This window comes from Poecilia latipinna, unplaced genomic scaffold, assembly GCF_001443285.1.
Source record: "Poecilia latipinna isolate Pla-1442-1.1 unplaced genomic scaffold, P_latipinna-1.0 Scaffold1485, whole genome shotgun sequence".
Taxonomy (NCBI): Eukaryota; Metazoa; Chordata; class Actinopteri; order Cyprinodontiformes; family Poeciliidae; genus Poecilia; species Poecilia latipinna.
In genome coordinates, this window is record NW_015114101.1 from 170915 (window position 1) to 185174 (window position 14260).

A 14260-nucleotide genomic window follows, 5' to 3' on the forward strand; every position below is an offset into this window, starting at 1 on the left:
GTCCACTCGCCCCCACCGGCCCACCCCCCACAGCTGACCGCGGTACCTCACCCCGCCTCCATGGTCCACCACATCCCCGCCATGGTGCTGTGAGCCAATCAGGGCCAGCGATGTGGTCAGCTGACCAATCACCGAACACAAGCTGACCGAAGACTTCTGCACAAACACAGGTCCAGTTGGTGTTGATGAGCCCGGTTCTGTTTGATGATTAAAAGTCCAACAAACAGATCAAATGATGATCAGCCGATAAAATCCTAGAAACCGAATAAATAAACTCCTTGGTTTATTGATTATTAATCATTTTCCTATAAACTAATATTTATCAGACACTCAGAGTCCAGACCCGGTTCCGACCGCCCAGCTGCATGATGACCCGTTCTGTTGATGTCGTGTTTGCGTTGCATGCTTCTGGTTGCTGTTGAAGGTTGTGATGTTGCAGAGACGGAACCTCAGGCCCAAACCTGCAGGAAGAAAGGTTCTGCCTGAGCTGTCGGGTCTCCAGGCTCGGATTCTCCTGCCAGAACCTTTGAGACTTTTTGACACAAAGTTACTGGATGTCGGTTCTGAAACAGTTCAGCTTGTGGAAGAACAGGAGATGCTTGATGGACTGAACTCTGCTGTCACTTTATTTCATTAAATGTATCAAACTGGTATCTGTGCATAAATGATGTTATGTTCTATAAACGACTATAAAGTCCTAATAAAGTATTTCTCCTGAACTCGGTTCTCTTGACTTTTCCTGCCGTTTCAAAGGTTCCACCGACAGGAACCAGAACATAATCTCCAACACAGGATGACCGAGTCCAGTCCGTCTGCCTAGTCAAAGTCTAGTCCGGTTGGTGAGGTATGAATGCTAATCGACCTCTGACCTCTGGTCGTCCAGGTCTGGGCTCGGTTTGAATGTCAACGCCAAGCGGACCAGAGACCGCTCCAAAAGCAGGAAGTGAACTACACAGCAGGGCATTTTTGCTAAATCCAACCAAAGCTAACGTGCTAGCCTAGCGCTAGCAGCAGAAATGGCTCCTGGTCTTTAGCCTAAAGAGAAATCCTCCAACACTAAAATCTGACGCCTCCATCTTGTTTCCATCTGGTGAAGAAGGAAGTTGCTCTCAGTGTCTTCAGAGGTTTTTGTGTCGTTTCCTTCAGTGGTTCTTGGTGCAGCGCCCCCACAGGCCAGGAGGGGAACAGGTTGGTTTGACTCAGAACCACAGCAGCTGGAGGTGGAGCAGATGTTCTGGTTCCAGTAGAACCGGGTCTACTGGTCTGAAGGAGGGAAAAAGTCCTTAGATGCGTTTCCATCATTCCTGGATCAAATGGCTGAATTCCCTCATCAGCTCTGCAGAGGTGATCCAGCAACCCATTCATTTTATTCAAGTTGCTGGTTGAAGTTGCTGGATGGTAGATCTCGAGGACTGGACCTGGACCTCCTGGTCTAACAGAGACAAGGAGCAAATCCAGGCCCAGATTTGAGAACTAAATATCTGCAGGCTGAACCACAGAGGGATGTTCTCCAGATCCTGTTGGGAACATTTCAATCCTCTTCTGGCTCAACGCAAACATTCAAGGTTCCCCATGTGAGCCGATCCAGTCCTCTTCTAGGAGAGGTTCTGTCTGTCAGTTCAGGAGGAGATCTGGAGCTGCAGGTGAGAAATGAGTTCTGAGGTCCCACCTGAACCAGGGAGAGCCTGAAGGTGGGACCTCAGAACCTGCAGAATGTTCCTGAAGAGATGCAACTTTTATGTTGCCTGAAAATGACCCGGGAGCACTCAGTGGAGGTCCAGTCCCACAACGGTCAGCTCACACCAGTTCCGGTTCTGGTTCTGGTTCCGGTTCCAGGATTATTGTGGATTCTTTGAGTCGTGTTTAAAAGCATCTATTCCAACGTTTGGGAGCCAGAGGGTGATGATCGTTTTAAAGATATTAAAACGATCGGGTGTCAAACGGGTGTCAAACTCCAGTCCTCAAGGGCCGCTGTCCTGCAACTTTTAGATGTGCCTCTGCTGCACCACACCTGAAAAGAATAATTAGGTCATTAGCAAGGCTCAGGAGAACCGATCTACACAGGGAGGAGGTAATTAAGCCTTTTCATTCCACTGTTTTTTACCTGTGGCACATCTAAACACTGCAGGACAGCAGAGGACTGGAGTTTGACACCCACATTGTGAATGACAACCTGTGAATGACAGGTTAATAAATGTCAACCGAGGTCATCAGAGGTCATCAGAGGTCAACCTGCCCCTCCATATTTACTAAATGAAGCAGGTGTCATTCCTCTGCACTGCGTTTGTTCAGCTGACGTTTGGAGCTCAGTTGATTGAACCGTTTGGTTCCTGCTGCTTTCACTCCAGGTTCTGGTCCAACTGGTTCTGATCATCTTGGTTCTGATCATCCTGGTTCTGATCATCCTGGTTCTGATCATCTTGGTTCTGATCATCCTGGTTCTGATCATCCTGGTTCTGATCAGCCTGGTTCTGATCAGCTTCATGTTGAGGTGATGTTTCTAGATAAATATTTCTAGTTTCTGTAAAGAGAAATGCCAGAACCAGATGAGACCCTCCAGGTAAAAGTTCTCACGTTCTTCAGGGATCCAGAGCAGCTTCTGGAAGTTCTGGTTCTGGAAAACCCAAACATTTCAGTGTTTTTCTGTCTAGTTTTCACAGCAGCTTTTCTCTGTCGAGTCATTGGTGTTGGGTAAGATGGGAAAACACAGCAGGCTGAGTAAACTCACCTTTGGGACACTCAAACCGTCCCAGAGGAAAAGTCCGTCCTCTGTCCTCGTGTCTGAGCCGATCAATAAGTGATAAAGAGGCTCGGAGCCTCTGGCCGTCAGTCTGGCTGCTCAGGATGAAGCCGTTGGTTCTGCTGGTTTGGGTTTGGACTCTGTGCTGGAGGACGGACGCTCAGTCGTAAGTGAAGCTCCTTCTTCTTCGTGATTGGTTGTTGTATTTTGGAGATAAAACAGATGATCAGAGCTGGTGGCTGGATTATGGAGACAGTTGTTATGGTACAAAATTAAATGAAGAACATTTAATTTAATGTTCTTCACTTAATGAAGAACATTAAATGAATTTAAATTTAAGAACATTTAAATGTTCTTAAACTCTGTCAGGATTTCTGGCTTTAATCTGACAGAAATCTTGTAAAACTGAATTTGTTGCAAAGAAAAATGTGAAAACCAAAGTCTGTCCTTTAACTGGACCAAGTCTTCCTGGTAGGAGTCCTCCAGCTGTTCTGGGCTGCTGAAGGAGTCCTGCCAGAAAAACCCCACATCATGACACTCACACCGCCGTGTTACACGTCCATCGGTCCGATTGGGACGGCGGCCAAGCGAACAGAAAATGGTTCTGCAAGGCGACGCTGTGGTCCGGGCCGATCCTCGTCTCCTGTAGAACCGAACCAGAACGGGTTGGAAACCCTGCAGCTCCTCTAGTGCTGCTGTCAGCCTCTTGCTCCCTCCCCCACGTGTTTCTGACTGCCTGTCTGAACCTTTCAGCTCATTTTGATCCAGCAACAGACTGGACTAAAGGAGGAAACTCAGCAAATGTGAAGTTATTTTCCTGAAGGTTGGTTTTCCTCTGCTGGATGACGACCTTCTTCTGGAAAGTTTATTTTTGTTCAGCACAGAAACAATCAGGAGGAGAAATCATCTGACGGATGGACCAGAACCGAGCCTGAGCAGCGAAGCAGAGCGGATGTTTGATCATGTCTACAGCTGAACCAGCCTGGCAGGCTGTCATCTGGGTGGAGGTCCCTCCACTCTGCCTTCTACCTGACCAGCAGCAGGGGGCGCACACACAGCCAGCGGGTTCACCTGCTGAACAAATATTTACCACAGGAACCAGTAAAACGATCAGTGGCAACAAACATCAGAGTTCAGACGAACTCAAAACCCAAAACTCTTGAAACACAAACACGTTAAAGTTTCCAGAACTTTTCCTTCTGTCCAGATTTATTCTGATGCTTTTTTCAGCATTTATTCAACATTTATTTCTTTTACTGAATCCTGCAGCTTTCTGGTCTAAATGGCCTCTGATTAGGAACTTTAAGTTTCATCGTCAGGATTTCTGTGATTTATCATAAACAGATTCATAACGGAGTCCAGCTGGTGAGCGGACTCTTCTTCTTCTGTGGTATTTCACCACCAGCAGTGATGGCGTCTCTCTCTGACAGCTTCCTGATCACAGCGCCCCTGTCGGTGTGCCTGGATGCAGTGGAGACGGTGTTTGTTCAGCTGTTCGGTTCCTCCACGGAGGAAACCGTCTACGTCTTCCTGAAGACGTCCATGGCTCTGGATCACAGGGAACTGTCCAAGGACTCCCTGCGGCTCAACAGCCAGAACAACTACCAGGGCGTCGCTAAAGTCCGGGTGAGAAATCCTCCTGAAGCTCTCTGCATTACTCACCTGACTGATTATTATTACGATTTCTGTAAAAAAAAAAAAAATTATATATATATATATATATATATATAAATAAATAAAATATGTGGCGCTCAAAATGTCAGGAGAAGCCCAGCGGCTTCCACTATGACCCTGAACTTAATAAACATTTGTTTTGTATATTTCCAATGTAATGGACACAGAAATGGAAACGAAAGAGAGAAAGGTTTAAAGGGACAGGCGATCCTAGAAGTCTGCCTCCACACCTGCAGATCAAGAGCAAAAAAAAATTAAAAATACAGAAAACAGAGAAACCATAGCAACAGATAACATCACTGGAAGCAGTTAAAACCAGATGTACTTTGTGGCAACCGCAGCCCAACATGGAGTGTATCTGAAAACACCTGGGTGTTGATTCCTGTGTTTCTGTGTCTTTTTAGTTGCTGCCACTTCCAGAGAATAAGAATTTGAATCATGTGATTCTTCACGTCCAATCAAACGGGATCAACCGTCACCTGTCCATCCCGGTTTCCCGATCCAACGGCTTCCTGTTCATCCAAACAGACAAACCGCTCTACACGCCTCATCAGAAAGGTCGGGCCTTCTTGGTTCTTCACTCAGGTTGAACACAGACTGTTCAGGTTTGCTGAATAAAACTGTTTGTGATGTGTTCAGTCAAAGTGAGGGCGTTCTCCATGAACCAGGAGCTGAGACCAGCCAATCGCAGCGTCTTCTTAACCTTCAAGGTGAGCCTGATGAGCCCAGGACCATAAATGAGTTGACGATTGGTTGCCATGTCAATGAACGTCTTTGTTCCCGACAGGATCCAGATCACATCACGGTAGACGTTGTGGAGATTGTTGATGTGAACAATGGAATCCCGTCGATGCAAAACCCCTTCAGGATTCCCATCAAACCAAAGTAAGGAAGACCTCTGCCGAGGCGGGAAGACCTTCGGGTTATTCCCAGATGGTTTTCCTGAGTTCTCTGTACTTGCAGGTTGGGAATTTGGACAATAGAAGCTTCCTACACAGATGATTTCACAACAAAAGCCAAGACGGATTTTGAAGTTAAAGAATACGGTACGTCTCGGAGTTTGATATGAGCCCTGCTGGTGGAGGTGATGATCTGTGATGTTCTCCTCCTCTGTCAGTTCTTCCTAGTTTCTCCATCCAAATGAATCCAAGGACAAACTTCATCAGCCACAGTCAGTTCAGTCAGTTCCACTTCAAGATTTCAGCCAGGTGAGGCCTGATCTCCTCCAGCTGCTCAGCCGTTCGACCTGAGCGGCCATGTTTACCCTGCGGTGCTCTGACCTTTGGCAGGTATCTCCACGGCGCACCGGTGGCTGAAGGAGAGGTGTTCCTGCGTTATGGATACGTCAGAGAGAAGAATGCTCCTGTCATCATTCCCACATCAGTCACCAGAGAAAGAGTAAGGCCCTGACACGCAGCAGCCTCAAAGACTTCTCTGACGGTAGCTGATGAAACTCCTAAGAGACATCTCCCAACATGGGGTTCGTTTGTCTCCTTCTCTCAGCTCTCTCCGACAGGTGAACTGGATGTGACTGTTAACATGCAGAAGGTTCTGCACAAACACGATGGACCGAGAGACCTGGACAGCCTGGTGGGAAGCTACCTGTATGTAGCGGTGCTGCTGCAGGAGGACACAGGTACGCTGACATCATACCACCCTGAAACCATTGAGGCGTTCCCCTTCTCACCATTTGGACTGGATGTCGCCCTCCAGGTGGGATCACTCAGGAGGCGGAGTTTGCTACAGTGAAGTTTGTCAGGTCACCGTACCGTCTGAGCCTCATCTCGACGCCTCCATTCATCAAACCGGGACTTCCTTACAAAATCCAGGTATGCATCATGGAGTCCCACCTGAAAAGTGTTTAGCACTAGTTGGCCTGGGCTCCTTTGGCACAAATTCCAGATGTGTCCAGAAAATGGACCTCCATTGAGGCGTTCCAGCTGTTCCAGAACCAGAGGCAACATCTGGTTGGACCTTCTGACTCCCCTGTGGCCCACACCTTGTTCAGCTCCACAGGTCCTTTGTCTCTGCAGGTGTTGGTGAAGGATCACCTGGACGAGCCGGTGAGCCTGGTGCAGGTGCGTCTGGTGGAGCGTCAGCTGGTCATGAACACGGGAGAAAGGGAGGTCATGTCCTGTGGGGAGAGCAGAAGCAGTGGATCTGATGGCCTCTTGTATTTTATCTGCAACCCCCAGAAAAATGCAGTCAGGGCGCAACTGAAGGTGAGGAAGATCTCCCACTGCCGGGCTGTGAAAAGTATTTACCCCCTTGCAGGTTTATTGAGCTGAGCTTTAGAAGGTGCTTTTCATATAGATTCAGGTTCTGTTTGCCCGTTAGCTTGATGACCTGAAACGTTAGGTGGGACAAAAACAGGAGATTTGTCTTTCGGTACTCTTGGTGTAACTGGTCTGGTTGTTGTCGACCCAGTTTGAGACGGCGGACCCCACCCTGCCAGCTCAGAGTCAGGCCAGTCTGGCGCTGGAGGCCGTGGCCTATCACTCCCCGAACCAGCGGTACCTTTACATCGACACGCCCATGTTCGGCCACACCCTCCAGGTCAGCCAGTACGCCAACATCCAGGTGTACACCGCCGCTCCCTCCTACCTGAACATCAGGACTCTCAACTACTTGGTGAGGAGGCGGTCGCACACGTTGCTTCCCCTGTTGCCATAGCTACTGATGGCTTCGCCGCTGCTCCCCTGTAGGTGCTGTCTAAAGGGAAGGTGGTGTTTTTTAAAAGTCAGAACTTTGCCTCCAGCGTTGATGGCAAACAGAACCTGAACTTCCTGGTGACAACCTCCATGGTGCCGTCCATCAGGCTGCTGGTCTACTACATCCTGGACGGAGAAGGAACCACAGAGCTGGTGGCGGACTCTGTCTGGATGGACGTCAAAGACAAGTGTGTCAACGGCCTCCAGGTGCTGCAGTCTGGCTGCCTCTCTGGTTCATCAGCAGGAACTCATCTGAAATGTGTCGGCTAACATGTTGTTGTCTGTCAGACCAACATCTTATTCCAGGAAAGACTCTACAAACCAAAGGAGAACATCAAGCTGGACATCAGGACCAATCAGGGCAGCATGGTGGCTCTGTCGGCGGTAGACTCTGCTGTCTTAAGCCTACGACCCAATTACAGGGACCCTGTTTCCATGGTAACAGTCAGTTTGACCTGAGCTTGTTTGTTGTGTTGAGTTGAGCGGTGCGGTCGGGCGGCGTTCTGACAGGATGTACGGTGGCCCGCAGGTCCTTCGTCACTTCGAGCACAGCGACCTGGGCTGTGGAGGAGGCGGCGGCAAAGACAACGCCGACGTCTTCCGATTGGCTGGCCTCACCTTTATGACCAATGCCAACGCCGCCCCGTCGTCCAGCAGTACGTCCATCACTCAGAGTAAGGAATCAGAAACTATCACCATCTGCTTAGTGATGGCGGCTTGTTCCACAGGTGATCCGTGTGCCGCCGCCGTTCGTCCAAAGAGAGAATTGACCAACGCACAAAAGGAGGCTAAAGGTACGATCCACCATCACTACGTCCGTCTGACGTTTCCGTGCAGAGTTTAGTCCTCTGTCACATCTATGTGTCTAAAAACTAACTAAAGATAAACAAATGATTTGATTGGTTGGTCTGTATGTTTGGCTGATTTAGCTATAACCTGAAACCATCTCAAAGATTTAGGAAAGCTTGACACATTCAACTGTTTGTGTGGTTGTTGTAACAAGCAAAGACCAAATAATAAAAATCAAATCTTCCTGCAAACAGCCGTGAAGATTTCAAACATCCAAAGTGACTAAAAACGTAAAACAACAGAAACAGAAGCAATGATGTAAAACAGTTGCTGCTGTTGGTTCTGGTTCTGTCTGGGTCCGTCTCTCTGCAGCCAGAACTTTCGGCTCCAAGAAGAGCTGCTGCTTAGCGGGGATGAAGTACATCCCGAAGAGCGTGAGCTGCCAGCAGTACGCAGACCAGGCCTTCCAGAAGCTCAGAATCAAGAACGAGGCCTGCAAGGCGGCCTTCAGCCAGTGCTGCGAGTTCTACCAGCGGCACCTGGACCAGGGCGACAGGCTGGTTCTGGGACGCTACGGTGAGTCCGGCCGGTTCTGGTCCGTTCCTTCTGTCTGGACCCGACTGACGCCTGACTTGGCGTTTCTCTCCAGAACTGGGCGCAGACTTCGACCAGGCGCCGTCGTTGGTGAGAAGCTACTTTCCAGAGAGCTGGCTGTGGGAGGTGCAGCGTGCAAGGTAGCACAAATCAAACGCACCTCAGGTCGACGCTCCTTTGGCGTTTGGGAGGAACTCCACTCTCTTCAGTTCGGTTAATATGAATGAATCACGGTGCAAAGAATATTCTATTCTGTTAATTATTGCAGTCATATTAGTTTATTTTCATTTAGTTATTTCAATAATTATACAGGAGAGCCTCCATACTGAAAGGAGTTAGCTGAGGAGTTTAATTTCGTCTCCTGAACGGATTGGACACATTCAAGGGTCTAAAGTCGTTTTCATCCAGGACAATCCTTATTAGCCAAGGAGGAGTTTAGGTCTCCTGATGGATCTGATTGGATCCCAGCAGAAGAATCGGGAAGATGTGATTATTTGTTCTCACTTAGAAATGACTGGTGGATCATTCCCATGACTCCAGAGTCTCTCTGCCTGGGTGGAGCAACAACAAGGTAAAGGTGGTGGAATAGCAGAGCTTGTCAGCATCAGACTGAAGGAGGTGAGCCTGTTTACCTCCTTCAGCTTCCTGAGCAGCAGAGTCCCAGTGTTGGCTGGTTCAGTCACCACGTCTCTGTCTTTCAGAGACGTTTCAGCTGTTAGTGTTTCTGAAATGCATGCAGCTCCTCTGAAGGACGTCCTCTTGGCAAGGCAGCAGGTCAGCGGTGAGCCAGGAGTTTATCAGGGAAGCATCTCGCACATCTGTGGCCACCGGACAGACCACAGTTTGTGAGAGTGAAGGACCGAGTGTCTGACCCGGCTGTTGGCTTCACAGGCCTCTGTATCCTCACCGTTCCTTTTCTCTCGTCAAGTCCGACTTCGGTCATCTGCAGAAACTCAGATGACTCTGCAGTTGTTGGGAGAAGCAGAGATGGACAAGAGGCTGAGCAGAGAGATCTGGTTTTAACCACAGACATGAATAGTAGACGCCTCATGGAGCGGGTCAGAGGTCATGGAGCGGGTCATGGGTCATGGAGCGGGTCATGGGTCATGGAGCGGGTCATGGGTCATGGAGCGGGTCAGAGGTCATGGAGCGGGTCGGCCCGTTGCTGTGATACGTCACAGCGTCCGCCATATTGAATGTGGAATATGTGCCAGTAAGCTAATACAGGTAAAAGCACCGAACTTCACAAAGTGCCGTTCTACAAAGTATTTTAAATTAATTCCTGTCATTGACACATTTTCTCACACATTAATATATTTGGTAATCAGAGAAATGACTAAAGAGAGTTTCTAACTTTTGATGTGATTATTTAATTGTTTTGGGGCATTTCTGAATAAAGAGCACAATGTTTTATTTGATAGAAATGATTCTGATCAGTTTTATATTAACACTGATGAACAGACACACTTTTACAGTGTTTAAATAACATTTACATAATTCCATAATTTCATGTACATTTAACATTTCAAGACAAGAAACAAATAATTTTCTTGTATTTATTTTTCTATATAATATTGATAAATGACTGATTTATGAAAGTCATTGTCACTTGACAATACATAGGAAATATTTTTCGGTTGTTTAGAAACGAATTTCTGGCTGCAAAGTAATTCTGATCTTTCATCCTTACCTGTGGAAGGTGAAGCCAAGGAATCCAGTTTGTTTCGTAAAACGGTTGAAACACACAGAACAGGACTGAAGGAACTCCGATCCCTGCTGCCACATACAAGATGGCGGCAATGTAACGCAGCGCTCAGTGAGGCGTCTAGTATCCATGTCTTTGTGGTGGACTGCCTGAGAAACCCCTCAGTGTTGCCCTACAGCCTGAACTGGACGGTTGTCTCTGCTTCTTCAGGAATCTTCAGGCTTTGCAGCCAGATGTTGCCCGGCTGCTGTGGAGACTCTGCAGCTTCTGTTTAAAGTGCTGACCATCAGCTGCAGCAGCTAACCCTGCTTTGGCGTTTGTCTCTTCAGGTCAGGTCAGCTGTCCATCAGCAGGGCTCTGCCGGACTCTCTGACCACCTGGGTGGTTAAAGCCGTCGGCATGTCTCCAGAGGGCGGTGGGTCTCCTCTCCATGTGTCGATCTGTTCAGACCGTCGCGGTGCCCTCAGTGGCCTGCAGAATCAACCTAACCGCCGAGTCTGTCTGGTTCTCAGGGATGTGTGTGTCAGACACTGTGAAGGTGTTGGTCAACCAGCCACTCAGCGTGGACGTCCCGCTGCCCTACCAGGTGGTCCGAGGGGAGCAGCTGGAGCTGCAGGGCTCCGTCTACAACCAGCAGGACGACATCATCACCGTCAGTTCAACCACGCAACCCATAATAAACACTCAGATCTTTACTGCTGGCTGAGTTTACAGCTGATTCTTCCAATGAGCAGCAGGAGCTCACTTGCTGTGTTCCTCTCTACAGGAAGGGGAGGGGCTAACACACCTGCAGCGCTCTAATTTATGCTTTCTCTCCCCTCAGTACTGCGTGACGCTGACGGCCGGCCCGGCGCTCTGCCTGCTGAAGTCCCGGCCGACGCCCAGGCAGGAGGGGCATCACACCACGGCCTGCACCTGGAGCCGCCTGGCTGCGGGGGGGGTGGGCAAAGTGACCTTCACCCTGCTGGGCCTGGAGCCTGGAGAGCACACCCTGACCTTCACCCTGACCATCCAGTCAGGGGTCAAAGACGTTGTGAAGAAGACGCTGCGTGTGGTGGTATGTGGACGTTAACAGACTCTACTTGGAGCATACAAAGTCTGAACCTGTCCGTGGTTCTGTTCTGCACACCGTTCGTCCGTACCATGTGAGCAGCTTGGCTAAACATTAGTTCTGCTTTGGTTGTTTGCAGCCTGAAGGAGTGAGACAGGAAGTGAACTCTGGGGGAAGACTGGATCCGCAGGGACTCTACGGTTTGTGGACTCCATCTTGGTTCACCTCGAATCCTCACCATCATCATCATCGTCTCACCTGCGCTGGTCTGGATTCCTGTTGCAGGTTCGGAGAAGCGGACTGTGGTGCTGAAGAACATCCTGTCAGAAAACATGGTTCCCAACTCGGCTGTGGAGAGACAGCTGACCATAAACGGTGAGACGAGGCGCGGAGCCGCCGAGCTTCTTCAGGTCTGCAGAAATGATCAGGATGGTTGTTCCTAACGGCAGGCGAGCTTCCCGGCGAAGTCGTGTCGGTCATACTGGACCCCGAGGGCCTCAAGCGGCTCCTCAGCCTTCCTCCTGGGTCAGCAGTAGCAGAGGTCGATAGGCTCCTCCCACTCATCCAGGTGTACCAGTACCTGGAGACCAACAGCATCTGGGACGTCCTGGGAGAAAACGTAGAGAAGAACTCCGGCGAGCTGAGGCAGAAGATCAGAGACGGTGGGGCGGCGGCGGCGGCGGCGGCGGTTCATTCTGGAGATGATGATGATGATGATGATGATGATGATGTGTCTGCAGGTCAGGTCGGCCTCACGTCCTTCAGGAACGGAGACAGCAGCTACAGCATGTGGATGAACTCTGAACCCAGCACCCTGTGAGTGGACCAGAACCTCCCACCGCTCCACAGAACCAAACCGACCCGATTACTTTACGACCTCATTATCCAGGTTTTTCATTCAAAACGATTCTTCAGTCTGTCGGTTCCAAAGCCCCTCCTGATCTGCTCCAGTCTGATCCGTTAAATCGAGACATTAAAGTGTCTTTTTTCACATTTAAGTTTTAAATGTTAATCCATTCTTTGTGAATCACTTCCTTCCTGCATCCTCCATTTTGTTTCAACAAAGCGTCAGTAAAAGAGCGCCACCTTTCTGCAGGCAGGACATTTCCATTCAGGGGTTTTTAGCATCTGACAGCCTGTGGAGTTATTTAAAGAATCACAAACAGAAGTAATCATGGCGCCTGCAGATACAGAGAAAAAATGGTGGAAGAAAAATATCAACAAAATACTGTAACAAACTTCTGACCAATCACAACCCGCCTCACACAGCTTAGCTTTGCTTTAGCTTAGCTCTGATGTAGCTTAGCTCTGCTGCAGCTTTAGCTTAGCTCTGATGTAGATTAGCTCTGATGTAGCTTAGCTCTGATGTAGCTTTAGCTGTAGCTTAGCTCTGATGTAGCTTTAGCTGTAGCTTAGCTCTGATGTAGCTTAGCTCTGATGTAGCTTAGCTCTGATGTAGCTTAGCTCCTCTGTAGCATTCCTCACGTTTTCCGGCTCCAGTTTGTGAACCTTGAGCGCGGTGAAGCTCAAGTCCAGCTCATTCCAGTACCGTCTCCATGGCGACGTCAAAACGTCCTGTGATGGTGGATTGATTCTATTTTTTAAAATCAATTTTGGGACATTTTAAATAGATTCTGAATCATAGTAAATGAGAATTGTGATTCTTATGTGAATCGATTTTTAGGCACAGTCCTTTGAATCTCTAGATGTTGATTTTAATGTTTTATTTATTGTTTTTATCATACACTGAATTAGCCTGTGGTGTTGTTTTTAAAGTGCTGTCTGAATAAAGTTGTATCTGTGAGCTGATGACCTTCTGTCCTGCAGGGTCACCGCTGAGGTGGTCAGGACTCTGTCTCTGGCCGACCCGTTTGTCTCCGTGGACCATCAGTCGCTGTCGGACTCTGTCAGCTGGTTGATCCGCAAAACTCAGCAGCCTGACGGCTCCTTCATGGAGCGGGCCTCCTCCAAGAACAGCCGGCTCATGGTGAGTGGGGTCGGCCTCCTTTGGCCTCCTTTGGCCTCCTCTGTCCTCCTCTGTCCTCCTCTGGCCTCCTCTGCCCTCCTCTGGCCTCCTCTGGCCTCTTTTGTCCTCTTCTGGCCTCCTCTGGCCTCTTTTGTCCTCTTCTGGCCTCCTCTGGCCTCTTTTGGCCTCTTCTGGCCTCCTTTGGCCTCCTCTGGCCTCTTTTGTCCTCCTCTGGCCTCTAATGTCCTCCTCTGGCCTCTTATGTCCTCCTCTGGCCTCTTATGTCCTCCTCTGGCCTCTGTTGTCCTCCTCTGGCCTCTTCTGGCCTCCTCTGGCCTCTTTTGTCCACCTCTGGCCTCTTTTGTCCACCTCTGGCCTCCTCTGGCGGTCAGCTCCTCTCTGACGGTCAGTCTGTGTTCCAGGTTTTTGGGTCTGATGAGGAGCAGTCGGTCTTCGTCACTTCCTTGGTGCTGGTGGCTTTACACCGAGCGACGAGCATCAGAGACCCCATCCTGCAGCTCCAGGTGAGAACTCACTGCTGGGTCGTCCTAAAGAGTTGAACATCAGGGTCAGAGGTCAAAGGTCAGAGTGGGAAGGTCCCTGGAAGAAGATGGATTTGTTTTGTCAGTAGACTTATGTCTGAGCAGTTTGGGCCCGCAGCATCACGGAGCCTCCACCAGCTGCTCATCAGTTGAGTTTACTTGTCCAGTTAAAGTCTCAGTTACATGTTTGTGTTTGTGATGGTAGAACAGAGGAGGATTTCCCAAGCACTAGTGATGGTCGGCACATGCGTTCAGACCAAAACGTGTCGTTTCAGCAAGTCGCCTGACCGAAATGACATTAACGCACCAAACTGTGTTTATAGGGAAGCCAATCTGTCGATGTGTCAAACGAATTCTTAACCTTTTACAGCCTCAAATAAAAGGTTTCCTCAGTGTGGGAACATTTTGATTTTATATTGGAAAATAAATTAGTTTTCATTTTGTTGTTTCATCCAGTTCTTGTCAGTTTCTACTTATCTGAATCCAAA

At 49.0% G+C, this 14260-nt stretch overlaps 1 protein-coding gene across 2 annotated transcripts in view; it reads left to right on the forward strand.

Annotated features, from left to right (window-relative positions):
* The first annotated feature begins 2712 nt into the window (after nt 1–2712).
* The window catches only part of c5 (complement component 5), a 27010-nt gene continuing 15462 nt past the window's right edge, over nt 2713–14260 (forward strand). The window contains exons 1-27 of one of the 2 annotated variants that reach the window (XM_015057690.1): nt 2713–2906; nt 4171–4366; nt 4819–4972; nt 5054–5124; nt 5202–5299; nt 5378–5460; nt 5532–5622; nt 5704–5812; nt 5918–6050; nt 6128–6243; nt 6448–6636; nt 6842–7045; nt 7120–7332; nt 7414–7563; nt 7655–7781; nt 7854–7919; nt 8287–8490; nt 8564–8648; nt 10543–10628; nt 10726–10865; nt 11037–11270; nt 11404–11464; nt 11550–11639; nt 11714–11926; nt 12005–12080; nt 13092–13251; nt 13653–13754. In XM_015057690.1, the coding sequence (XP_014913176.1) occupies nt 2845–2906; nt 4171–4366; nt 4819–4972; nt 5054–5124; nt 5202–5299; nt 5378–5460; nt 5532–5622; nt 5704–5812; nt 5918–6050; nt 6128–6243; nt 6448–6636; nt 6842–7045; nt 7120–7332; nt 7414–7563; nt 7655–7781; nt 7854–7919; nt 8287–8490; nt 8564–8648; nt 10543–10628; nt 10726–10865; nt 11037–11270; nt 11404–11464; nt 11550–11639; nt 11714–11926; nt 12005–12080; nt 13092–13251; nt 13653–13754 (3513 nt within the window). In that variant the 5' untranslated portion in view covers nt 2713–2844. The remainder of the gene's footprint in view (nt 2907–4170; nt 4367–4818; nt 4973–5053; nt 5125–5201; nt 5300–5377; nt 5461–5531; nt 5623–5703; nt 5813–5917; nt 6051–6127; nt 6244–6447; nt 6637–6841; nt 7046–7119; nt 7333–7413; nt 7564–7654; nt 7782–7853; nt 7920–8286; nt 8491–8563; nt 8649–10542; nt 10629–10725; nt 10866–11036; nt 11271–11403; nt 11465–11549; nt 11640–11713; nt 11927–12004; nt 12081–13091; nt 13252–13652; nt 13755–14260) is intronic. The other variant, XM_015057691.1, reaches the window with a different exon arrangement.